This window comes from Mixophyes fleayi, chromosome 2 (genome assembly GCF_038048845.1).
Source record: "Mixophyes fleayi isolate aMixFle1 chromosome 2, aMixFle1.hap1, whole genome shotgun sequence".
In the NCBI taxonomy this organism is placed as follows: domain Eukaryota; kingdom Metazoa; phylum Chordata; class Amphibia; order Anura; family Limnodynastidae; genus Mixophyes; species Mixophyes fleayi.
The window spans coordinates 259,702,907-259,730,316 of NC_134403.1; the positions used below are offsets into that span (position 1 = coordinate 259,702,907).

Genomic DNA, 27,410 nt, shown 5'->3' on the forward strand with positions numbered 1-27,410 from the left:
AAAAATAAGGGGAGATTTCTGTTAAATCACTGGCATGAGGTGCCTTGTGGACATTTCGGAGACACTTCGCAGCTAATTGAATTTCCCCCATAGTGACAAAAAACTTTTTCGGAATCAAAAATAAATAAATAAAAGGCACAAAATAATGAATAAATAAATAAATAGATTGTAAACTTGCGAGCAGGACCTTCTCACCTCTTTGTCTGTTTTACCCAGTTTGTTTATTAGTTTACTATGTTTGTCCCTAATTGTAAAGCACTACGGAATATGTTGGCGCTATATAAATAAATGATGATGATAAATAAAAAAGGGATGCAGTGCGGGCTGTGCTCCCAGGCATGCTCCGGTGTTTAGTATATTTCTCCCTCTCAGCACCCGTGGATGAAGTGCAGGGTTTACAAATATGTGAGTCAGGATTGTATGGGAGAGGATATAGTTGTAGATTGCTAACAGGGGCATAAAATCATGCACACAGCCATGCAATCTCCACAGTCAAACATTATCAGTAGAATGGGCCGGACTGAAGAGCTCACTTACTTTCAACATATCACTGTCATAGGATGCCACCAGTCCAAAAAGTCAGTTTGTCAAATTTCTGCCCTGCTAGAGCTGCCCTGCTCAACTGTAAGTGCTCTTATTCTGAACTGAAAAAGTCTAGCAGCAACAGCAGCTGAGGTGCAAAGCGGTAGGCCACCCAAGCTCATAGAACAGTCCCGCCGAGTGCTGAAGTTTGTTAAAATTGTCTGTCATTGCAACACTGATTGTCGAGTTCCAAACCGCCTCTGGGAACAACATCAGCACAAGTTCTGTTCATCTGGAGATTCATGGACTGTACTTCCACGACCGAGCAGTTGCACACAAGCTTCAGATCACCATGTGCAATGCCAAATGTCAAGCACACCACCATTGGAGTAGTGGGAATGCATTCTCCAGAGTGACTAATCAATTTTCACCATATAGCAATTGGATTAATCTGGGCTTGACAGATGCTAGGAGAATGCTTCATACCCAATTGAATACTGCCAACTATAAAGTTTGATACAGTATTAATAATGTTCTGTGGCTGTTTTTCATGGTTTAGCCCGGCCCATTTAGTTCCAGCTTGTGGAAACAATTTGGGGAAGACCCTTTGCTGTTTCATCATGACAATGCCACTGTACAGAAAACAATGTAGATAAAAAAACTGGTTTCATGAGTGCAATGTGGAAGAACTTGACTGGTCTGCACAGAGCCCATCGAACACCTTCGGGATGAGTTGCAACTCTGGCTGTAAGGCATGCCTAATATTATCTGGGGGCACTACTGTGTGGCATATTATTATCTGGGGGCACTACTATGTGGCATATTATCTGTGGGCACTATTGTGTGGCATAATATTATCTGGGCACACTACTGTGTGGCATATTATCATCTGGGGTGCACTACTTGGAATAATATTATCTGGGGACACTACTGTGTGATATATTATCATCTGGGGGCTGTATTGTTTGGCATAATATGTTCCGGGGGCACTTGTTTGGTGTAATGTGATTGATTTGAGGGCAGTATTGTTTGGTGTTTGGTGTTATATGAACTGAAGGGACTGTTGTTTGGTGTTATATGAACTGAAGGGACTGTTGTTTGGTGTTATATGAACTGGAGGCACTATTGTTTGGCGTTATATGAACTGGGGGCACTATTAGGGACCCTCCCCCTAGACGTTGCAGTACACGCCCTTCCGGGAGCAAGCTGCGGCACAGAGTATCCCTCGCTCAGTGTCCCTGGGTGCACACCCTAATGAAGTGTTCTGCGCACTCCTGCGTAAGTGACCTGAACTGAACACTCTGAGAGAGTACTGAGCTAATATCAGATCATCATTGGCAACAGAATTTCTTTGTGGAGTAAATCTGCTTGCCAGCCTACTGCGTCATCTTTCTATGTCTTACAACATCCAAAATTGTATTTCATCGTCATTATTTGGTAGTATTTAAGGATTTTATTCTTGTTATGAGACCATGTTACACGTTTATGATCTGATTCTACTGCAGAACAGTGGTACTCTCACATCTGACAGAGCTGCTGTCCTTGCAATATTCCAGCACTGGCATCTTTCTTTTATTTCTCTACCTGGTCACTTTTAAGCAGGTACTGTAAGTAAATTCATTAGGAATTGAATGGATTATCCTGCAAATTTGGAAACTCACAGTTCCTTTCTGCAGAGCATTTACTTATTATTTTAACTCTTTATCATCATCATCATTTATTTATTTATATAGCGCCAACATATTCCATAGCGCTTTACAATTGGGGGAAAACACAGTAATAAACAAACTTGGTAAAACAGACAAAGAGGTGAGAAGGCCCTGCTTGCAAGTTTACAATATATGGAAGGCCCTGCTCGCAAGCTTACAATATATGGAAGGCCCTGCTCGCAAGCTTACAATATATGGAAGGCCCTGCTCGCAAGCTTACAATATATGGTTTAAATATTATGAACATGTTGTACATCTGTATGAATTACCAGCATTTTATTCATGCATATCAGTCCCTGTGTAGATTACAATATAGTTTACCTACCACATACACGCACACGTGAGGAGCAATTTAGTCAGAATTCAATGCTTGATGGTATAGGAAGGGGAGAGGGACCTCTGAATGAATGCCTTTCTTATAGATAGGAGGCTGACATGGCTTGTCTGTGCGGTGTGTCAAATGTCTTTTTGTTTACACAATATAGTCACACTCCTCTTACATGGCAGTTTTCAGTTCTACATTAATACTTGGGGTGTAGCACAATACTTTATAACCTTTCTTTGTGTCTGCTTACTGTGACTCCGCCTACCACTGCGTGTTCCGTTAGCCTCACCTGCCGATGATAACTGATGTGGTTATGGATAATTGAGTTAATCTCGCCTACTTTTGTGTTGGACCAGCCCACTGTTTGGTCCCGCCCATGTGAGGCCACTTCCAGAATTTTTTCCAGGGCCACGCTAAGTTGCCAATCCGCCCCTGAATGATGGTGTGGTGTGACCTGACGTCACACTGATGTTCCCGCCGCCGCTGTAAGAATAAGGAGCAAGGAGCAGCAGCTGCAACATCTGGGTAAGTATATTTTAAAGACATTTTATTATCACATTTTTTTTTACTCTGAATTTTGTAGGAGATTAGGCTTCCAAGTATGATAATGGGTTTGGCTGTATTTCTTGAGGGATATGAGGGATAATAGTTTTCTCCCTTAATGTCATAAGTTAAGTTTTTGTTGTTTTTTTTGGGGGGGGAAGGACATTCACCAAAAAGGGTGGGGGCGTTCATCGGGGGGCTCTGCCTATTTCATTTGTACTGGGCCCCACAATTTCTGATGGCAGCCCTATGTATGAGGAACCAACTTCAAAAGTTGCGCTAATACACAATCCAATGCATTTCATCCCAGCAGGGCTTCGACGCTTATCGCACAGCCACACATTTATAAATGCAAGTGATTTTTGTACATAATTTAGAAATAAATGGTACATAGCTCAATAAAATACAACATCATGGTATGTATCAGAACAAAACAAACTTCTTGCATTTATTAACTAAATGTAAAAGGAAACAGGAACAAGACATAAAGGGGTCTATTTATCAATCCTTCTCCGGAAGCCTCGTTCACTGCTCGAGATCCCAGGAGAAGAGCTGCTGTGAAGGATACATATATAACTCCATATCATTTGTTATAAGCTTGTTTTCTCCTGCATTGTTTTCCGTTTTTGTCCATTTCCACTTATCTGACCCTCTCTCTTCCCTTCGTTCACCCTCCTCCCTCTCATCCTCAGTCCTGTAGTTATCTCCCGCACACCCTGTCATTTGCAGCCCCCCCTCCACACACCCCTGTTCCTTGCGTGCCCAGCTTCCTTAGTTGCCCCTGTTTATTCAGCATGCTCCGTTCTAAGTGTTCCCTTTCGCACCCCATCAGACTCGTGGACCTCCCCCTTGTGGTGGCGGCCATCTTTCTAATGTAGTTTCGCAGAGTTTAGCTAGCGGAACCCCTGTTCCACTTTGTCGGCTCCCCAGTAGTATCCCTATGCCTCAGCCAAGCATGAAGAGGAACATGCAGTCGTGCAGCCCGGCGATCCATAATGAACCACCGGAGACTGTGCGCATGCGCAGAGCTCACGCACCAGAGCGGGTTTCGGTGATGCTCCATTCTGGTGCTTCTGGTCCCCACAGGAATACCTGAGTTGGTAGGGGTAGGGGCAGATCCACAAGCCCCAAGGCTGCTCTTCAAGCCCATGGGCAGGGACCCAGCACTCCCCTGGCAGCTGGACAAGCATCAGGGCTGCACCACACAGTATTCAAATCATTCATTACTGTCATTAACTCCTCCACTTCTAGTGTCTAGGAACGAGATTTTTCGTCCAGCCCCACATCAGCTTTATTTCACTCCTAGCCCCTTTTTAGTTAACAATCCCATAGGTTCTGACTGGGGGACGCAGCTCCATAGAACCCCTCCAGTGGCACACCAATCCCTTTACCAACAGCAGCCCCTTGCTGATAGCGATAACACCCTGTCTGCGGATGATGTCAATATACCCAGTAAGAGCTACATACGGACATCCCTTCCCAATTCCTCACCGTCCGACCGGCCTGTTCCCCTAATGAGCTTGTCACTTGGCACTTACGGTTCACAACATGTCAGCTCCCACTACGTCCCAGCTTTTGAAAGTTGGGCAGCTACAGAAACGCCAATGTCTAGAATTTCTCACCACTGCTATTCTCAAACTCGTCAATTCGGTGGGCGTTAATACGACCTCATTCCAGTTCACTGGTACATCCTGTCTCTCAGTCCCCCCCCCCCCTATAACTCTGCTAGGTTTGATTTATCATCAGGCCACCCCAATTACAGAGTGATATATTATCATCATGGTGGCACCGATAGCGTGTCAGATTTACATCACACAAGTGATGACTCTTCTGACAATGAGCAGGGCCCACACAAGTTTTTGAAACTATTACAGTCCTCATTAGGTAAACCACAATCAGGTCCGTTTCTGGGTTCACAAGTAGGCAGTCGAGCAAATGACTCTGGCCAGTGCAATCACAGGTCACTTACGTTTGGAGTCAGGCCTAGTGTCAGGGACAGGATTACTAAAAGGGAGATTTACGTCTATTTTCTGGAAATATTTTTCAGGATTTCACTTCAGTAGCTGATGCTCAAAAATTTCTAGAGGAAGAAGAGACAGACACAAGAACTTATTGCTACCATTTTTACCGCGTCTACATGATCATGTAGACATCTCATATCTTTTGGATCTCTATGGAAAGTGATCTACCGGTTGACATCATCAACTGTCTGGTTCTCTATAATTGTACCACCGCTTAGTTCACTCTTCTCTGAACTCTTCTCGATTAAGCACTCTCACTCATGACCCTTTTCTAAATCCTCCTTACACTTTTACTTCTACCTCCAGACTGGCTTTGTCTGGGGCCCTAGTTCAGTCACAAACATAAGAAAGATCCTGACGGTACTGTCACATGTCCAATCCCTGCAAGGCTTGGATACTAGTTTTCTTCTTTCAATGGATGCGGAGAAAGCTTTTGATTTAATTACGTGGGACCATTTATTTGAATCATTGAGAAAATTTGGCTTTTCTGAACCTTTTATCTTAACCATCCAAACTTTATATCATAACCCTCAAACAACAATAATTGCTAATGGTCATATATCATTACCGTTTGAAATCCAACGAGGCACCAGACAAGGGTGCCCTTTGTTCCCACTGCTTTTTGCATTGGCTCTAGAACCTTTAGCCATTGCCCTTAGAGAAAGTCCAGACTATACAAGTATACATGTTCACTCAGAAGAATGTAAATTGGCATTATTCGCTGATGATATGATGCTGATGATCACATATCCTGAGAAATCTATCCCTTCTATTATTGATATAATTGAAGCTTATGGCACTTTTGCAGGGTATAGTATAAACTTCCACAAGTCTGAAATGTTGCCTATATCAAATACAATAATGGCTCCTGAACAAACACAGGTTATATCTGTAATTACCCCCCCATAATATGAAGTCTAGAATCTACTCTAGATAACTGGAGAGATCTTCCATTGTCACTGCTTGGTAGAAATACGGTGATCAAATCCATTATTTTTCCAAAATTAACATACCTGTTGCAGATGCTGCCTCTTTGCCTCACCAAGTCGGATGTGCATAGGTTTGCAACAAGGTTTTTACGGTTTTTATGTGGCGAGGCAAACGCCCCAGGATACATAGTAGTAAACTCAAGCAAAACAGGTCTAAGTGTGGTATTGGTTTCACAGACATATCTGCATTTATGTTTTCTGCTCTCTTTCGTTATGCTGAAGATTGACTCCTAAATCGAGAATATTTTGTTAATTTAGCCTTGGAGCTGGAATTAGTTTACCTGTATTCACTAGGGGCGCTTCTCCATCTCCCGATGAGGCAGATTCCAGAAGCAATTATGCACAATATCTTATTTGCTGACACTTATAGGGCCTGGAATGTGATTGTGAAATGCTTGAACCACTCTAGAGATACTACGCACTATACTCCAATCTGGGAAAACCCTGAGTTCCCTCCAAGTTTGGATAATAATTGCTTTTCCCTCTAGAAATCTAAGGGTATAGCATCAATAAAGGATGTCTGTGACCCCGGAGGCAACTTACGTGATTTCCAACAGCTTAGAGACAAATTCAGTTTACAAAATAATAACTTTTTAATGTATCTACAAGTGTGACACTATATCATGTCACATACAGGCAATAGGATGTTCCTTCCAGTGTCTAGCAGATTAGAAGATTTAATACATTTCTCCAACGGAAGAAAATTCTGAATACAATTTTTATATGCTGATCTGTTGCCCTCAAACATGTCTATAATTCGGAGCACTTCATTTAATGCTTGGGCAAAAGACTCACTCGTACTTGATTCTGTAGCAGATTTAGTCAAGTATAATGATAATACATACTTGCCAACTTTTCCTCGTTGGCTTCAGGGAGATCCCGGGGGAGGTGGGTGTGCAGGGGCAGTGCTTGACAAATCGCAGCATTTTGGGCTAAGATGACACGATATTTGCGTCATTAAGCCCCGTCCCCACTATAGATAAGTGGTCGGAGAACCGGGAGGTTGCCCTGCTCTCCCGGGAGGTCTCCCAGTGATGTGGGAGTCTCCCATACATTCTGGGAGAGTAGGCAACTATGCATTAAAGAAAAGCAGCTATTCAATCTCTAGAGACTGAAGTGTCTTTTACATTTCTGTCTCCATTACTGAAGTCATTATTATTATTATTCATTTTTATTTATAGGGCGCCACTAGGTGTCCGTAGCGCTGTACAGGGACAAACAAAATTACAGTATGAGGTGAGACAGCACAGTACAGTAAACAATAAGCACAGTAACTCAGTGAGCTCAAGGCACAGCTAAAGGGGTGGGGGAGGGTAGAGGAGAAGGCCCGCCAAAGACGGAGTCCAAGAGGGAGGGCACGGATGACAGGGAGACCCCCAGAGGGGAGAGGAGGGAGCGAGAGGGGACGGGGGGAAGAGGGACCTCGAGGAGGAGGGCTGGGTAGCAGAGTTAAAAGTGCTGAAGACAGGAGGAGAGATGGCCCTTCTCAAAGGAGCGTACAATCTAAGGGGTGGGGTAGACAGACAGAGAGACACGGGGAGAGGAGGAACGGAGGATAAGGGAAGGGGAAAGAGGGGAAGAGGCAGAAGAAAAGGTAGGAAGTTAAGTAGGAGACTGGAAGGCTTTAAGAAAAAGGTGGGTTTTTAAAGCCCGTTTGAAACTGGACAGATTAGGGGAAGTTCTGATGGAGGGAGGGAGCTTGTTCCAGTGGAGGGGGACAGCACAGGCGTAGTCATGGATACGCGCATGGGAGGAGGTAATCAGGTAGAAGAGAGGCGACGGTCATTGGCAGATCGGAGAGGGCGGGATGGAGCATGAATAGAGAGGAGGGTGGAGATGTAGGGTGCAGTGGAGTTGGCGAGGGCCTTGAATGTAAGAGTGAGGAGCTTGAACAGGATTCTGTAGGGGGGGATTCATGTTGTCTTACCTGTCAGTCTTTGCTTAAATCTTGGTCTCCATGAAAATGGCCACCTCCATAGGCATCAATACATGGACATAGGACACAATTTCTGAACTGTGTCATCATGCCACAGATGGCGAAGCCAACCACGTCTTGCACTGGCTCAGCATCAGCGAGAATGCCAGACTCTTCAGGGAGTGAGGGAGATCACCCCTATTACAGGGAGTCTCCCTGACATTCAGGGAGAGTTGGTAAGTATGTGATAATATATTTAAATGGCTACATTCATCTAGACTACAGGAAATTCACTTAAAATTTGTAAACCGTACCTATATATCCCAATCCCAAAGGAGACACTACATTTCAGACGAGTCAAGCTTTTGTATTAAATGTAAACACACATATGCATCCTTTTTTACATAATGTCTGGCAATGCAGGGAAATCCAGAAATTTGGGAATAAAGTTTTAAACTTCCTATCTTTAATAATGGGCACCCCCTTACCAACTGACAAGCAAGCCATATTCCTATGCCAATTTGAAACCTGGACTCCCCTGATCCCCCCTAGGGAATCTCAGGATGTGAAAACGGCCTGCGTGCATTTGAACAGAAGAAACTCTTGGCATACGTGAGAGTGGGATTTATATAGGCAACCACTCTCAGGGGTTTCACTGTAATCTTAAAAATACTTAAGGTCGTTTGTTTGTTTGCTTTATATGTTTGTTTTGTTTGCCTGTTTATCTGTCCACTGATTGATATTGTATATTGACTCATATGTGAATCTATTCTTTGAGGTAATTGATGCATGTTCTAAAATACTTTTTCATATTCATCAGCACAAGAATAACCTGAACATAAGGACCTATGGGGGTAAATGTATTAAAGTCCGTTTTTTTCAACTCGCCGGAAATTGGCGAGTTGACAGTTAAAATTTAAAGCGCGCGCTGCCTTGCTTTAAATTTTAGCTGTCAACTCGCCAATTTCCGGCGAGTTGAAAAAAACGGACTTTAATACATATACCCCCTGATGTAATGTCCAATTAACCTAGCAATGCATTCAGTGGACTTATACAATTTATCCGCTACTATGCTGTATTATGCTGTTACACGGAGTAGATGGTATCGAATAAGTTTGTCTATTTTAACATGCTATTACAACATTGTATTTTGAATACCACTTATACACTGTATTGTACTGATTTGTGAAAAGTGCGAATAAAAAAATGTTGTTTTTTTTTTAAAAAAAGGGATATTTGTCAATATGTTCACAATAACGGATGTGAGCAAAAAGGGTCTGGCCGCAGCAAAGGATAAGAATGGTATAGGAGAAGAGGCGTACATGTCCTTTGCAAACTGGTTAAGTGGATACTGCGTTTTCGTGGGGATTTACGTGAAGTATAGACCAGATGAGAAAAGGGACGTCTGGAGGTATCTGCAATGATTAACGAGATGTATCTGATGAATGACCCTTTAGTTTGGAGCTCATATGATGAGGAGGAAAATGAGTGGTAGGGCCAGTATACCTTTAGATACCAAACATATTGACACTTGGCTGGACCTGATGCGTCCTAGCAAACAGGCTTCAAATCTCCCAGGTCAGAAGCAGTTTCATTCAGCCAGGAAGTAGACAGCAACCCTCCCACCCAAAAATAAATGTTTTTCATTTAAAGCGGGATCCTGTTCCCATGGCACGGCGTGCAAATACCGCCACGTGTGCTCAAATTGCAGAGGATCACATCCCGCCACGGAATGTTCTAGGCCCATGTCCTCCGCAGGCAGGGGAAGAGGAGTTTAAGCGGCTAGTACAAATTAAAGCCTCCTCTCCAGTTAACCTGCTTGCCTTAAAGAGATGGCTTAGCCTTTACCCCGATAAAGAGAAGGCTTTCTTTTTATGGCAAGGCTTTAATTTGGGTTTTAGACTCCCAATCCAATTTACCCTATGTCCTGCCATTCCCCGTAGCTTGGGCCGTATGTTGGGCCCATTTATAAAACCCTCCATACCTGATCTGATAGTGTACCCAATAGGGGTGATTCCAAAAGAAAACCCGGGAAGTTTATATTTATCCAACACCTGTCTTACCCTTTTGGCAAGTCATTAAACTATGCCATAGACCCCCCCACAGTACGGTTAATTATCAATTGTTTCAATCAGTGTTATGTTAGTACAGGGTTTTGGCCACGGTTCATTGTTAACTAAGCTGAACATAGAATCAGCCTTTAGAGCTTGACCCCAACATCTAACGCCAATCGAAGATGGTGTTAACTGTTCTGTCCTATGGGTAGATCATTGCAGGAGAGGGATTTTCTGATCCTTCTCTGGTAGTGCAAAAGCCAGATCAGAACCAGTAAATAAAGTGATTGCGATTGTGAACACTTTACTATAGACTATTCGCTGGCAGAAGCTCCTACACGACTCCTTTTACACTGTGCGGTGCATTTTCAGCGCTTCATAATTTATCTCCACTCAAAGCGTAATAATACAAAAGTTTCGTTATAAAGGAGACAGCTAAGCAAGAATGTTTTTATACCAATATTTTAATTAATGCATGTTATAATTGCTGCTCTATTGTTCTCCTTCTTATTTTGTTTTAGTTTCCATAGTGTGTTGCAAGTAGCAAAAACGATAGCGCACTCGTGAACATCATATGCTATTTTGCTCGATGTTGGGTAGCGAATATAGTTGCACCAAGAGTCAATAAGACGCTTTTCAAGTTGCCTCATCTGCAAGCAGCGCGGACAGCTCTCCGCCACTGACTGTCAGGTAACGCTGGAGGACTACATTTCCCATCACACATTGCTCGATGACGCAGAAAGCAAGATGGCGGAGACTTCAGTAGCTGTGACTGGTTCGGGAAGCTCTGGCACGGTAATGTGTTATCTTGGGGAAAGCCGAGTTGGTTTGGGTGCGCGAGTTCAACATGGACATCAACAAAACTCGTGCTCCAACGGCGAGTCCGCGGTTTGTCAAGATCTATAACTATTGCAATAGTCTGTAGAGTACGGAAGGGTACGATAGGCGGAATTCAGTCACGTGGGCAGAAGTGTGATTCTGATAAGCCGGGATACAGGGGGTTAATGTAGTCAGGTCTGTGGTGTCACATAACTGTACGTTGCCTGTTGTAAGGATGTGAAAACCACACTTTAGTAAACCTATATTTTATGCATTGTTAAACCTTTGCCATAGGCATGTAACTATGCAGATGTTGTGGAACTACAAGTCCCAGCATACTGCCAGGGCGTTGTGAGACGTGTTTCATAACATCTGGAGAGACACCTGTAGTATAAACCTTACCTACACTGTTGCGCTTAGGTTTATGGAATAAATTCATATTCCAAGAAAGACCATGTGGTTATTCCTATTTATGTAAATAAAAAGTTCAGAGGCATTAACATTTGGTGACTGTAAATACATTTGTTATAGTTCATTAGTTCCTATGGATTTTGCTCCCTTTAACCATTCCTAGGTATCCAGTTTATACCTATTGAAAGTAGTTTGTAGCCTGTAGAAATCTAAGCAAAATAAGTGGGACACATCACAGCGTATCATTGGAGGAATTCTGCAACTAAAATTAATTTTCTATTATAAAAGAACAATATTAAACCCTACTTAAATAATTTACCAGCCATGTTTTTTGGGATTCTCCTTCAGATATTTTTATTAAATTTCTGCCAAAGTCCATAAGTTAACGGAACAATATGGAGTTTGTGGATAGAGTAAAAGGTTGGTTGTCCCTTGAAAAGTACTGGGTAGGGGTACTGGTGTGCCTAATTTTATTGAGCAGTGCAGAAACAAGATTTCTATTTTGTGGAACAAGTATTCATATTTTTAGTTCCTTTTTGGCAAAAGAACTTTTGCATCAGCTGTGAGCAGTAATCATCATGTATATAGCACCACTAATTCCGTAGCGCTGTACAGAGAACCCGCATCAGTCCCAGCCACATTGGAGCTTACAGTCTAAATTCCCTAATATGTGTAATATATATATATATATATATATATATATATATATATATATATATATATATATACACACACACACACACTCACTGAGAGAGGCTAAGGTAATTTTTAATAGCAGCCAATTAACCTACTAGTATGTTTTTGGAGTGTGGGAGGAAACCGGAGCACCCGGCGGAAACCCACGACAACATACAAACTCCATAAAGTTAAGGCCATGGTTATGAATGGAACTTATGACTCCAGTGCTGTGAGGCAGAAGTTCTGGTCCTATACTTTTAATTGGACAAACAATGCTCCTTTTTGTCGCTCTTCCAGTGGAGAAGCGGATTTATAAGTACAGTGTTAAAAAAGCAAAGCAAAAAAAAATTCAGGGCTCATTCCCACATATTGTTGGGTATAAAATGTCCAGACCATAATGGCAACTGATAATGTCTACACTATTATAATTTGGACTAACAACATGTCTACATGTTCATATTGTCTACACAGTTAAAATGTTGAACTACATAATGTCTATACATTCAAAATGTTGACATGTAAAGTGTGTACACCCTCTTCATTTCTTGTCTTCTGTAATAAATCCAGTGATTCTTGACTTGACAATATAAAACCCACAAATGTGATGCAATACTAATTCCTAAGAGTCCCCCGCACAAATGAGCTCTTACCGGGGCATCAGTCATATATATATATATATATATATATATATATATATATATATATATATATATATATATATATATATATATATATATATATATATATATATATATATATATGATTTAAATCATCGGAATTTCCTACGGCCTAAATGCAGGTCCTGAGTTCAAGATGTGTGAAATCCCCATGTTATATATAGTAGCAAAAGTTCTGTAGTAAGCACTCCAAAATATTGAATCCACAAGTTTCATGACAGCTATTCCAGCTCAATTCACCCCAACCAGAAAGGGAGCAATCTAAAGGTAAAGAAACAAATAGAGCCAGAGACCACTCATAGTGTAATATTACCAGGTACCATATAATAAAGAAATCTCAAATCTAAACTGCGTACAATTGGTAAATGAAACAGGGCTTATCTGTATAAATCCTCGCTTATCCCTTTTCAGTCTGCTTGAGTGGTATCACTTATACCCCATTCATACTGCACCAAAATCCTGGGTTTTTGCCGGGGCGAGCTCAAACAACCCGGGTCTTGGTGCAGTATGAATGGTACAAGTCAAAAATCCCGTGTCTAAAAACCCGGGTCTTCAACCCGGGATTTATCGAGGGGTAATTCCTGGGTCGGACCCGGGTTGCCTGCACTATGAATGGTGCAACCCGGGTTTTGCACAGAAAACAAGCCGATTGGCTGTCTGACCTGTAATGCTCACAATATTTACATTAATTGCATACATAAAACCAGGAAAAAAAAACTCGAGAGGAAAACAACAGTATGGACTGAAACAACTACTTCTATCATCCACACTATAAGAAACAAACGAAAGAGAAAGGTTGCACATACTTTACATAGGTGACTAAAGTAAAGTACGGAGCGGTGAGCAATACAGAACGGAATTGGTGGAAACACTGAAGAAATGTCTGATTGTTTAAAAATGATACAATGGAGCAATAAAAATTAAAATATCTTCTAAGATACACTCACACATCTTTATGGACAAAACAGCGAAAAACAGACTATTACAAAAAAAAAAAAAATGTTTTCAGCTAATGAAAACTGCTCTGGTGATGACTCCCACAAATTGCCAGGGCACAGATTTGTGCAGTATGAATGGGGTCAACCCGGGAAATTCCCGGGTCCGAGGTGCAGTATGAATGGTGTTTCTGAGCTGGGACGCTCCGAGCCCCGGCAAAAACCCGGCTTGAAAAACCCGGGATATTGCCGGGACGGCAGTATGAAAGCGGTATTAAACTCAAATCCAGTAAGGAAAGGTGAATAAACCTGAGGAAAAACAATAATTGAATTAATTACTTTATCTATAAAAGTGTGCACAGCGTGAGAGACCATATCTGATGAAGATGTGTAACGAAACATGTAGGGTGGTCTGCACAGTGTATCCATTTATTGTATATACTGTCTACTTGTTGAATTTTCAGTGACATCCCTTTCGGTCCAGACCCGGCATGGTGTTCCACAGGGAGACTGTCTTCAGCATATATTTATGGGCAAGATAAGCATTATTACCTTCATTGTACTGTAAGGGTTTTTAACCATTGGTGTAATAAATGTTTTTTAGACTGTTCCACACGTGTGGCCACGTGTTGTGGCTTGTTATTGTTTTTTCTCAGGTCTGTTCTCCTTTCTACATTAGATTTGAGTTTAATTGATATCACGCAAGCAGACTGAAGAGCGATGAGCAATGATTTTATACAGATAAGCCCTGTTTCATTTACCAATTGTATGCAATATTTGAGATTTTTATATTTTATATGGTAATATTACACTATGAGCGCTGTCTGGCTTCAATAGTAAATTCGGGGTGGACTCCATGCTTTTGTCCCCCCAATTTTGCTAGTACCAGCCTAGGCTGGCAGAACTAGAATTGGTTAGGATGTTTGAGGGGGGGCAAACATTACAACACTGTAGACATCATAACAATGTGTCAAATATGTACACATTTTACATGTCAACATTTTAAATGTGTAGACATTTTGTTTAATTGATTGTTTAAAGACAACCATTTAGTTTTAGTTAGTATGAATGGTTCGCTTTAAAGGCCCACTAAACCTAAAATATAAGTGAATCCATTGTGAATATTTATCTTGTAAGCTCTAAATTACTTATATAAGGTTCTATAAACACAAGCAAACATTAGATACCGCACTGCAACCTATTGTCCTTTTATCAACATTTTAGACTTCATTAGGCTTGACAGAATAAGTGGCTCATATTTTAATGGAAAAAAAGAAAAGCTTGATGAAAACCTGGCTGCATTGTAGGTGCTGCATCCTCCAAGTAGCACCAAATTTATGCCCAACTTCAATGTCACTTAGTGTTGGGCTTTCATGCCTCTTCACAGTGACATAGGTCCTGGGCCCTGGTGTAGACTCTAAGTTTGGACACCTGACAAAACCACAAGTTTTGACAGTCAGAGCATGCTGGATCTGGTTGTTCTATAACAGCTGGATATTCACATTTTGCTCACCTTGATTTATGAATTTGGCCCTTTTAATTCTGGAGCGTTATGCAATGACATCATGGCACAACAGAATGAGGAAGGCCGTTTACCACACAGCCCTTTTATTAGATGTAGGGGGTTGCAAAACAGACCTAACACTAATAAACCGGCCACTTGGACCCTGACATTCCTCATATAGATGGAAAACCTGTGTCATTCCAATCTCTTTCAATTGTGGTCACAAGATACCACTATGTTTACCCTCAATACAACCAATACAGTAATTACTTTATTAATGCTAATCTGCATACCTTTTCCACTGTCATCACTCTAACTACATGGGAATTAGATATTCCTGATTGTGAGATCTACTTGTGGGCCCTCAATACTTTAGTCTGACACCGGTTGCCAGTCCCTGATAATATTTTTACTGACCTCAGTTTTGCATGAATTTATTGTAAATCACCATTTTTTACAGACATATTATGTAAACTTAGAATATATTTAAAAGTCAATTAATATTTACAAGACAGTTGGAGGATTGATATTGTAAGGAATACGTTTGGGTATACTTTCGTTATACCGTACACGCATGTGTGCATAGGATTCAATGATCAATTTCTGAGTTAAGGGATGTTCGAATGTTAAGGTGGGCACCACTCTCCTCATAACAAGTGATGATACACAAGGGTTCTGCTTTTTATTCCTGAGATGAAACTTCAAAATATGACAGAAATTTACCTCAGACACTGACTTGTTTGGATTGTTTTCTTGTATCTTGGAATATACCTTGTATATGTAGGCTGATTTTTATGTGCTGCAATATATAAAGAAGTGATATATAACAAGAATATAGGCAGTACGATGTAATATGGTTTTCATTTTTGTCTTTTTATATGTGTGGAGGGTAGGGTCAAGTTAGGAGACTGGTGTAGTGTTCAACAGCATCCTTGTTACATTCAATTGTTGTAACTAAACACAGGTACAGGAGTAAAGTAGGATGGGAGAGAAAGAGATATATACAATATAAATCCTATTTACACAAGCAGAAAATAACACAGAGTGCGATAACATACAACATTCACTCCTCTATTAATAGTCTAATCCAGGAGTACCACCAATGGGTCATGTTTAGAGGATTTCTGTCTATGGAAACAGGTGGGTTAACTATTGACAGAGCAAAATAGGTTCTCATCTGTGCATTATTAAATAAATCCTGAAAACATGACCTGTTGGTGGTAATTGAGAATTAGAGTTGAGAACCCTTAATCCATACTGAGCCTTGTGAATTAATGTGCTTAACTATTCCATGTTTCTGGAGAACATAACCTCTTCCTCACATGTCAGACTCCCATCCTGTCACAATATGTTTAGAGTATAGCATTTAATTTAATCAATAAATTAATAAATTTAATTAATAAAAGTTTTGTTTGTCCTCAGAGATCCTGTGGCCGTGGTACCTCCACCCCTGCAGATAACTACTTGCTGGCCCGTCGACGAACACTACAGGTGGTTGTCAGCTCTTTGCTCACTGAAGCTGGATTTGAGAGTGCAGAGAAAGCAGCTGTAGAGACTCTGACAGAGATGTTACAAAGCTGTAAGTGTGACCAGAGTGTACCTTTTTAGTGGAATTTGCAGTATTTTTCTTTCACTGTTTAGAATTATTTTGCAGTTATGTTTGGCTAGAGTCAAAGCACCCTTTTATTGTTTATCTGCTGCATTCTGTTTGTTCCCATTTTTGAAGAGGCTAAACATAGAAATAGTAACTGATGCAGGTTTTTCTAACAGCCAGTATGTGTTACTTAATTACTGTGGCCTTAAAACTAGCTGCCTAACAAGTTATGTTTGCCTTCGTCTGACTCAATACAGCCAGAGGAAGGCTGTATTTATCCACCTTTAGTAACTATGTAACTATGATACACTTGTTCTTGAGTTTGATGTGGCAACAGTTGTGGTAGTATTGACTTCTGGAATGCTAATTAGTATATATATATATATATATATATATATATATATATATATATATGTATAACCTTACATATATATTGACTGACCTGCTGGTTTTAAACATATAAATGTAGACATACATTTTAAAGATGCAACCTCCTTTTCAAAAGTTTCTATCTCTGTATTATGCATATGTACGTTTCAACGTAAAATATTTTAGATCTGGGTAGCAGTTAACAGCATTGTAGTTTTTAATGCTTACTCAATGGTGTTATATCATCCAACCACAGATCTGACAGAGATTGGACGTAGCGCAAAATCCTACTGTGAGCACACGGCACGTACACAGCCCACTCTGCCAGACATTGTAGTGACCTTAGTAGAAATGGGTGAGTCAAATTAAACTAGTTAAGTATTTGATCTTGCAGTGTTTCGATTCTGTACTGACTCTTGTCAATGATTGCAGGTTTTAATGTGGACACTTTGCCTGCATATGCCAAGCGTTCTCAGAGGATGGTGATAACTGCACGTAAATATAATTATTTTATTTATTTATATATAATAGCTGTGAATTTAGCCTTTATTTTAAACCTGAGCATTTTTTAGCATGGATACATTTATTAAAAAAATAGTGCAAGGGAAAATGGTGATTTTGCAGCTGACTGACAAACAGATATTTGCTTTCATTTTGTAAAACTTAATTAAAAAATGAGAATACCTTTTTATTTTGCATAAGTACTCATGAATGGACCCTGTTCTCTACTGTGGTCTTTTTTTTTTATCGACTTCACTTGATAAATGCGAAAACACTTCAGAGAATACAACAATTGTTGATTTGGAAGGTCAGTTGATACAAATTATAAATACTGGAAGCAATGCAAGTCAATAAAATCCTGACATCTAATGTGGAAATTAAAATTAATCACAAGAAAAATATTCCCATGCAAACAAGCTGTTTTCCAGATGCTTATTTAATCCTTGCAAATGTGTTTATATCATATGCCTGCATAACATGTTTCTCTTTCTTTCAGCTCCTGTGACCAATCATCCAGTAGTCCCAAAAGCATTGAGTGCAGGACAGAACAGGCCCCATCCGCCACACATTCCAAGCCACCTTCCGGAATTTCCAGATCCCCACACTTACATTAAGACTCCGGTGAGAACTATAGGGACACTAAAGCCAGTGTCATGGTAAAGGAAGAATGACCACTATATTAAGGGGAGATTGTGCCTATTTAGCATAATAATCTGGTCAGCTACAACTTTGCATGGTCTTTCTACTAATTCAGGTATTCCTTTTTTTTTTTTTTTTTGAAGACATGTCGAGAGCCAGTTGGCGATTACCAAGTTCTGCGAGAGAAAGCGGCATCTCAACGTAGAGACGTGGAGAGAGCACTTACTCGGTTTATGGCTAAAACAGGCGAAACTCAGAGTCTTTTCAGAGATGACACCAGCACTTTCCCATGTGAGAGAATAACTGTTACCCTGCTGTTCAGTCCAACTTGCTCTATTATTTTTTCCCTAGTCCATATCTTATTCACCTCATGCTATCTCCAGTATTCCAGCTTTCTTCTTTGATACCTGTGTCCTGATTTCTTAGTCGCATCTCCTTCTTGCCCCTTCCAGTGATTGCTGCTCGTCCTCAGTCCATCCCATATCTAAATGCTCTCCTCCCGTCAGAACTAGAACTGCAGCAGGTGGAAGAGACTGACTCCTCAGAACAAGATGAGCAGACTGATACAGAGAACCTCTCCATGCACCTTCAGGTGGTACAATGTGATTTTGTTCATGTTTGTTGTTTTTTTCTGAACTTGTTATCATTCAACCTATCTTTTTACATATTCTTAAACATTGGTCTTGTACTTTTGTTTTTTGCTCCTTTTCTTAAATTCCTGTTGTACCTTTTCTTAATTTGAGACATTTTCTATTGGGATTTGTTGCTTATCTTAGTGTGTTTTTTTTTCAATTGTCTTTTGCAGTTTGATTATCTACCTTTTATCACATTTCTTTTTAATAATGGCTTTTCTATTAGGATGATTCAGGTGCAGAGAAAGAAAATTCATCAATTCTGCAGCAAAATTCCCTGAAGGGTGGTGAGGAAACACTGATTGATAACCCCTACTTGCGGCCTGTGAAAAAACCTAAACTGAGACGTAAAAAGTGACAACATTGTAGTTAAGAAGGGAAGCCTGGGATTCCAGGCTTCATACTGACACACAGACGATATGATTGAAGATTAGAAGGAGAGTGTGCTGTTCCACTCTTACTACCTTACCATCTGCAATTTTGGTGAAAGGTTTGCTCACATTAATTGTGAATGTCTTAGGCAATGTTGCACTATATTGCTTTGCAAACGTTAAATCAGAATCACAAGAATCTATTTCTCCAACAACTTTTAGGACAGACCCCAACACTGTGTCATATTTATCTGGATTCTTCCATGGGCGAATAGAAATGATGTTTCTTTTTTGTTGTTTTTCTTTAATGCCCTAAGTTTAGGGTATAATATTCATTGTGTTAAATTTCATAATAAAAAATACATTGTCATCCTTGTGTGCCAAATGTAGACGTTCTGTTAAATGGAATGTAAATATAACTCATTTGTTTCGTCACAAGTGAAATAAATAAATGTTTTCCCAATGTAAACTTTTTCAATATTTACGACACTTTTATGTTTTAGCAAGCGATCGAAACAATATTCATAGCAGTTGGCAGGGCAGCAGCAATCGGCCAAAGAGGACACTCCAGAATTTGATGTGTGTGTCATGGTGCATCTTATCCTGGCACTATACATATGATGAGCAGACTGCAGTTTTCCATTTTCTTTAATAAATAAATTATGTTTAACTGTTAATTTTGTTTCCTCGAAGGACTCTATGACAGCCCTGACCAAATGGTTAAATCCATACAACACCTGAGCGTATATATGGTAACTCCTCCTTTTCTTCAGTGTCTTTGAGTAACTTCCCAAGCTGCTTGTGAAAAATATAATAAACAACCAGGGTGGGAATATTATGGGTGCCATGGGGTGCTTTTGAAGGAATAAAATTAACCGGTTAACATAATTTCTCTTTCATCCAGTCTGGGGGACACTGCTTACCATGGGTTGTAGAGGGAGCTGGTGGAGTTGGCACCTAACTAGTTAAGTTTTAGTACTGCCGACAGACCCCTCCTCTCTACAATCCCCCTGCCCTCTCTTGTTCAGTTTTTTTTTAGCAGCCCTGGAGTTGGGCAGTGTTTTTTAGTACTTAGAGTAATTTTAATAAATTTTATTTCTTTTATTTGACTTTTATTTTTTATACAGGTGGCAGCGCTGGAGTGTGTTCTACTATAGAGAACACACTCACAGCTTGGCAGCGCAGGCATTCCCCTGTCAGATGAGAGCCAGCGGCTCTCACTGACAGGGACTGGAGGAGAAGAAGAAGGGTGCCTTATTGAGGAGTGATAAGCGGTCTCAGGGACCGCTGCACTCCTCCAGCCTCCCCGATAACCGGCGCTGCCATTACAGGCATAGAATGCCGGTTATCGGACACTGAAGACGCCGGCGGCCATTTTGTTTTTTGCCACTCGGCACTGAGGAGAGAGGAGGAAGGGGGCTATACCACGATTCCCCCCTCATACATAGGAGGGGGGCGTCGGGTATCTTCCGCTGTGGAGACCTCTGTCCTAGAGGTCTCCACTACACTGCCACGCATCAGAATTTATTTTTTTTGGAACCTGAATAGCTGCAGAGACAGCAATTACTGAAGCGGGGAGCTAAAGCATAGAGCTCCCCCCTCCTTCCAGAGAGAGATGGTCTGTCCCAGTCTTCTGGTGCCAAGAGAAGCCCGGGAAGAGAGGGCAGAGCTGAGGGAGCAGGCACAGGACAACTGCTGTGGACTTCTCCCCTTTGTGGCCCCTGGGCTAAGTATCAGTTTCTTTAAACACATATATCGTTTTTTCTGTGTAAAAAAAAAAAAAGTGGGCTAGTAAGGTTTACATTATAGTCTCCTACTTGCCTACAAAAATATTGTGTTTAACCATTACAAATTCAACTTTTATTATATAGATTAGTTGATTACTTGTTATTTAACTCTGTTTTCTCTGCATACATTACTCTCTCTCTCTCTCTCTGTTTACCCAGCTAGATTAACAATTTAGTCTGTGTGCTTGGTGTGCCTTCCTTTATAAGAATGACAGATAAGGGAAAGGGCCCTATAGCAAAATATTTCACTTTTTCAAGATGTCAAGTAAAATTACCTTGTGGGCAAAAGGACCCTTTGGCGCTCTGTTCTGCCTGCGAAGCAGGGGCTCCCACTGCGCAAACCCAGCAGTCCTCAGCCCCACTAATGGAGGAGTCGGCCTGGGTGGCCTCCCTGACACAGTCGGTTTCCTCGCTAGCTCAGATGGTTTTACAATCTAACCAATTGCTATCTAATATGGCTACTTCGGTGGCTAATAATAATAATAGTAGCACTCAGCTAGGCCTCCCTGTTACCACAGGGTCCATTGGAACGTCTTTACCAGGACCTTCCTCTTCTCTTTCAGACCTAACCCCTATCCCCACAGAAGCGGCATGGTCTACAGCTTTCCTTAAGGGTTTGAATAAGCTTAACCTGTTGCTTGAGTCCCCAAACATCCCGTCTACTAAAAGAAAGAGACCTAGATCTGATAATCCCATTAGGGTCCTTTCAGATTCTGAGGAATCTTCTGAGGATGAGGGGGCAGATTATTAGAACCGGAGGATCCTTCCCCTAGAGACAGAAGTCTCTTTAAGAAGGCAAAAAGGAAGGCTAACCGTTTCCCCCCTTCTGTAGAACTTAAAGACATTGCAGAAGGAGCATGGAAGCAACCTGAAAAAAGGTTCTCTGTTCCCAGAAGGTTCTCCTCCCTGTATCCCTTACAGGAGAAAGATGTTGTTTGCTCGGAGAGTATTCCCAAAGTGGATGTTCCCATAGCCCGATTGGCAAAACACACCTTACTTGGTTCGGCGTCCCTTGCGGATGCCAATGACCGAAAGGTTGAATCCCAGCTGAAGTCTATCTTTGCTCCTGCGGGTTCTTCTTTTAGACCCACTTTTGCTTCAGCTTGGGTTGCTAGAGCCATGGAAGTATGGGCAGACCAGCTAGCAGAGGCCTTACAGGACTCTGATTTACTCCACCTGGCTTTGCACTTGAAGGAGGCATCGGGGTACATTTATGAGGCGGCCTAAAACTCAGCGGCCGTCTCCTCTTCTATTCAGGCGGCTTCTATTTCAGCTAGAAGGACGCTTTGGCTGAAATCCTGGGAAGGTGATGCGGAATCAAAGAAGTACGTCAAAACTATTCCTTTTTCAGCAGCAGGCTTGTTCGGTCCGGAATTAGATACTTTGATCTCACAGGCAACAGGGGGCAAAAGTACTTCCTTGCCGGTTTTCCCTGGTAGGATCCGGAACCCCCGGGTCAGCTCCTTTCGTCAGCCCTTTTGGGGGTCTTCCTTGTCCAGAGGACAGTCATTTAGGGGTAAACAGCCTAATGCTCGAGGCTCCTCTTCTAGAGGGAGATCCTCGTTTGCGGCCAGACGCCAGGCCTCCAAGACCCAGGAGAAGCCTGCATCCTGACGACCACTCGATTCTCCTGGAGGGGACGCCAGTGGGAGGTCGTCTGTCTTTGTTTCTAAAACAGTGGGCAGCGTCCTCCCAAGACTCTTGGATTCGGGGCATTATATCAAGGGGGTACAGGATAGACCTGCTGGGCCCCATGCCTCATCGTTTCTTCGTAACCCCTCTACCCCGAGATCCAACAAGAAGACAGGCAATACAGGATTGTGTCGCCTCTCTTCTTTCTCAGAAAGTTATCTGCAGGGTCCCAGACTACCAAAAGGGACAAGGGTTTTATTCAAACCTGTTCCTTGTCAAGAAGCCGGACGGCTCCTTCCGACCCATCTTAAACCTAAAGGGCCTCAATGTACACTTAAAAGTCAACAGATTTCGGATGGAATCTCTGAGGTCGGTAATAAACGGTTTGGAGAAAGATCAATTTATGGCTTCCATAGACATAAAAGATGCATACCTCCACGTTCCCATTTGGAGGGACCATCAGTCCCTCCTCAAATTCACTGTGGGACCCTCCCATTATCAGTTTCGGGCCCTCCCATTCGGCCTCTCCACGGCGCCGAGGGTTTTCACGAAAATCATGTCGGTGATGGCAGCACGTCTTCACCTTCTGGGAATTCAAGTCGTGCCATATCTGGACGACCTGCTCTTCAAATCCTCCTCAGAGAATTGTTTGCGTTATCACTTGTCCCTTGCCTTGGCGGTTCTCAAGGGCCACTGATGGCTGATCAACTTGAAGAAATCTCAGATGGTTCCGTGTCAACGCATGGTTTTCCTAGGCCTCATCATGAACACCAGCCAGCAGAAGGTGTTCCTGCCTGTCGAAAAGGCCGCTTCAATTCAGAGCATAACATCCCAGGTCTTGTCTTCTCCCAGCCCCTCGATCCACTTGTGCATGCGGCTGCTGGGAAAGATGGTGGCCTCCTTCGAGACCATTCCCTTTGGTCGAGCTCACTCTCGTTTTCAGTGGGATCTGTTGACGAAGTGGTCAGGATCCCACCTACGCCTGGACCTCCAGAAAATCTCTCTATCCCCGAGGTCGAGAGAATCACTCCAGTGGTGGCTGATTCAGGATCACATGACAGTGGGCAGATCCTTCTCTCCGTGGTCATGGGTCATAGCCACGACAGACGCCAGCCTGAAAGGTTGGGGGGCGGTAATCCTACACCTCCGGCTTCAGGGCCTTTGGTCGGTTCAGGAATCGACCCTATCCATAAATGTGTTGGAACTGAAGGCTATTCTTTTGGCCCTCAGAGGAGGACAATCCCTCCTCCAGGGCCACCCTGTCAGGGTTCATTCTGACAATGCCACGGCTGTGGCATATATCAACAGACAGGGAGGAACCAAGAGTGCAGCGGCAATAAAAATTGCAGCCCAGATTTTGTCTTGGGCAGAACTTCATGTTCCAGCAATATCGGCAGTATTCATTCCAGGAATACACAATTGGGAAGCCGATTATCTAAGTTGCAACCAGATAATGGCGGGGGAATGGTCGCTCCATCCGTAAGTCTTTCAGTCCCTAGTACAGAGGTGGGGTCTTCCGGACATAGATCTCATGGCCTCCAGACACAACAGGAAGGTCCTCAGGTTTTGCGCAAGGACAAGAGACCCCTTAGCGGTGGCAGTGGATGTCATGACTATGCCATGGGAGTTCAGGATGGGATACCTGTTTCCTCCAATCCCCATGCTTCCTCGCGTTGTCAGACGAGTAAGGCAGGGAGGTCTGCCAGTAATTTTAGTAGCTCCCTCATGGCCGCGCCGAGTCTGGTACGCAGACATAATCTCCATGGCGGAAGGACCCGGGGTCCGTCTCCCATCTCGAGATGACCTTCTTCTGCAGGGTCCCTTCCGTCACCTGAATTTACCTCAGCTCAGTTTAACGGCATGGCTGTTGAAGCCAGCCTCTGGAGGGCTAGAGGTTTTTCCCCCAGCGTGGTGAATACCATGATGCGAGCTAGGAAGCCAGTTTCAGCTCGCATCTATCACCGGATTTGGAGAGCTTACATTAGATGGTGCGAAGGTAGGACTTGCTACTCGTCCTCCTTTCGCCTCACTCGCTTGTTAGCTTTCCTTCAGAATGGCCTGGAGGCAGGTCTCAGGTAGGTTTCCTAAAGGTCCAGGTATCAGCACTTTCAGTATTTTTTCATATGAAATTAGCCGATTTGCCAGATATCAGGACTTTTCTCCAGGGAGTATTGCATATTCAGCCTCCCTATGTTTCCGCCTACAGCACCATGGGATCTCAACCTGGTACTGGAAATGCTTAAAGGGCCCCCCTTTGTGCCCTTGCGTGTGGCAGAATTAAAGTGGTTGACCTGGAAGGTCCTTTTTCTTTTGGCTATCGCATCTGCTCGAAGAGTTTCAGAATTAGGAGCCTTGTCTTGTCGGGAACCATATTTGGTTTTCCACGAGGACAGAGCGGTGTTAAGAACCCTCCCTTCTTTCGTTCCTAAGGTAGTTTCGGCTTTCCACCTTAACCAAGAAATTGTAGTTCCGGTTTTTTCATCTACCTCCCAGTCGGATCACCAGTCTATGGAAAAGTTAGATGTGGTTAGGGCTCTCCGCATCTATGTCAAAAGAACTTCTCAAATTAGACGTACGGATTCCTTGTTTGTTCTTTATGACGCTAATAAGAGAGGCTGGCCAGCCTCAAAACAGTCCATCGCAAGATGGATTACGGCAACCATTAGGCAAGCTTATATAAAGGCTAACCGTCCTGTGCTGGAGAGACTTACGGCCCATTCCACCAGATCGGTAGGGGCGTCGTGGGCAGCGAGAAATGGGGCTTCTGCGGACCAGCTTTGCAGAGCAGCCACCTGGTCCTCTGTCCACACATTTACAAAGTTCTACCAATTTAATGTATTTGCATTACGAGCGGGATTTTCAGAGTAGTCCCACCCTTAGGGGGCTGCTTTAGAACGTCCCCATGGTAAGCAGTGTCCCCCAGACTGGATGAAAGAGAAAAGAGGATTTATGTACTTACGTTAAATCCATTTCTCTGATTCCGTCTGGGGGACACTGCGATCCCTCCCTTCTGCTGTTCTTCTGTGTGCTCTTGTTTGACTGGCCTTTCTCCTAGGGCTTTTTTTAATAAACTGGACAAGAGAGGGCAGGGGGATTGTAGAGGGGAGGGGTCTGTCGGCAGTACTAAAACTTAACTAGTTATGTGCCAACTCCACCAGCTCTCTCCACAACCCATGGTAAGCAGTGTCCCCCAGACGGAATCAGAGAAACGGATTTAACGTAAGTACATAAATCCTCTTTTGTTTATATCCACTTCGGACTTCCTGGCAGGTCTGACCAGTGGGATGTACCCAAGCTTAATAACATAGGATGAGCAAATTATTAGTGATACCATATTGAATGCACAAAATAAATAATTCATTGATCTTGTGTCTGAAGGATCCTCCTTCCACAGTGAGCTTTATTTACTGGTGCTACTTCCAGTATATATTGTTTTATAAACGTGTGGACCATCCTGCTGCTTGTCAAAGGAAATTTGAGATACTTGCACCCTGCAAGCCCATGAAGTTGCCACTGTTCTCATTGAATGTACCGTTACTATTTAAGGCGCCTCCAGACCTTTCCCCTTATATGCCTGTACGTTGACCTTACAGATCTTGCAAAGGGATCTTTTTATATCCCTTTTGTAATCCAGAAGGCAATGCAAAGAGAAGTTTTTGTCAGTTTCTTTGTTTGAAGATATATGGAGATTGTTCTCATGACATCTATTGTATGTAGACACTTCTCTTCATTCTCTGCTTGTGAATAAAACACTGGTAATGAAATTTCTTGATTTATCTGAAAATCTGACTCTACCTTAGGCAGGAAAAATCCCTTTTATCTTTATTATTACACAGAAATTGTTTTTTGCACCATAATGCATGTATTTCTCCTATTTGTCTACCAGAAGTAATTTGTCATCCAGAATAATAATTTAAGAGTAAATCATTTGAGAAAAGTTTCTTGTAAAGGCTCAAAGGGATTTGTTACTAAGGAGATTAGTAACAAGAATTAGTTTCCTAGCTTATAGCTCAATTACTTGACTAGAGACTACTTTTCTCCGGAGCAATTTTTGCTCAATTTCCATTCCGTCAAGGAGAGTTTACACAGGTTTGTGTGCAACATTGGTCCCGGGTACAGTAGATCTGGAAGTCATGGTAGAGGCCTATTCCAGAAGTATTTTCCAGGCTATTTTAAACCATGGTCGCTGGGGCCAGAAAAGAAGAATTTCTGTTACTTTTACTGCTTTCTTCTTGATTAGAGTTCTTGGGATGAGGTCCTTCATAACACTGTGTACAATATATACTCTGTTTACTGTGACTATCCTCAAATAAAGCATTCTATAATTTTGCTATAGTTGGTATATCTTGAATTCCCCTAGCTTTATTAATTTCAGTAGTATTTCCACTAAATCTAAATTAAATCTGGATTTTTCCTTAATCTTACCCTTTTCACTCTTTTGAGGATCAGTCTTCCATTTTAACAGTTTTCTCTGATGCACACATAGAGGCTCCTGATAGATTATCCAATGTACCTTGAATATTCTAACACTTATCAAAGACCTCTTTAGTTACAAAAAGATATTTTTTCATCAAGTCTATTAAAACTCTAAATTCCTCCGTTGGCTTCCCATTTCCTTTATAATTGGTACAATCCAAACAGAGAGCCTCTGAATAGTCATTAAGTAAATCTTTATTGCAAGCTCCACAAATCCTGTGATGTATCTTTCAAACCACCTTCTTTCCCAGAGGTTCTCTAAGGTTACTAAAACAATAAAAAATTAAGTATCTCTCAAAATCTATAG

General features: G+C 42.1%; 1 protein-coding gene across 2 annotated transcripts; it reads left to right on the top strand.

The window, feature by feature from the left end:
* Positions 1-10,764: 10,764 nt before the first annotated feature.
* Positions 10,765-19,677, top strand: TAF8 (TATA-box binding protein associated factor 8). 2 transcript variants are annotated; one of them, XM_075196021.1, is made up of 8 exons: positions 10,765-10,873; positions 16,525-16,681; positions 17,322-17,420; positions 17,498-17,560; positions 18,063-18,187; positions 18,349-18,496; positions 18,658-18,797; positions 19,064-19,677. In XM_075196021.1, exons 1-8 carry the CDS (start codon positions 10,826-10,828, stop codon positions 19,193-19,195), a joined length of 912 nt encoding a protein of 303 aa, XP_075052122.1. In that variant the 5' UTR covers positions 10,765-10,825; the 3' UTR covers positions 19,196-19,677. The 2 variants fall into 2 exon arrangements, with proteins under 2 accessions (XP_075052122.1, XP_075052123.1); XM_075196022.1 differs by lacking the exon at positions 10,765-10,873 and adding an exon at positions 10,945-10,966.
* Positions 19,678-27,410: the final 7,733 nt, after the last annotated feature.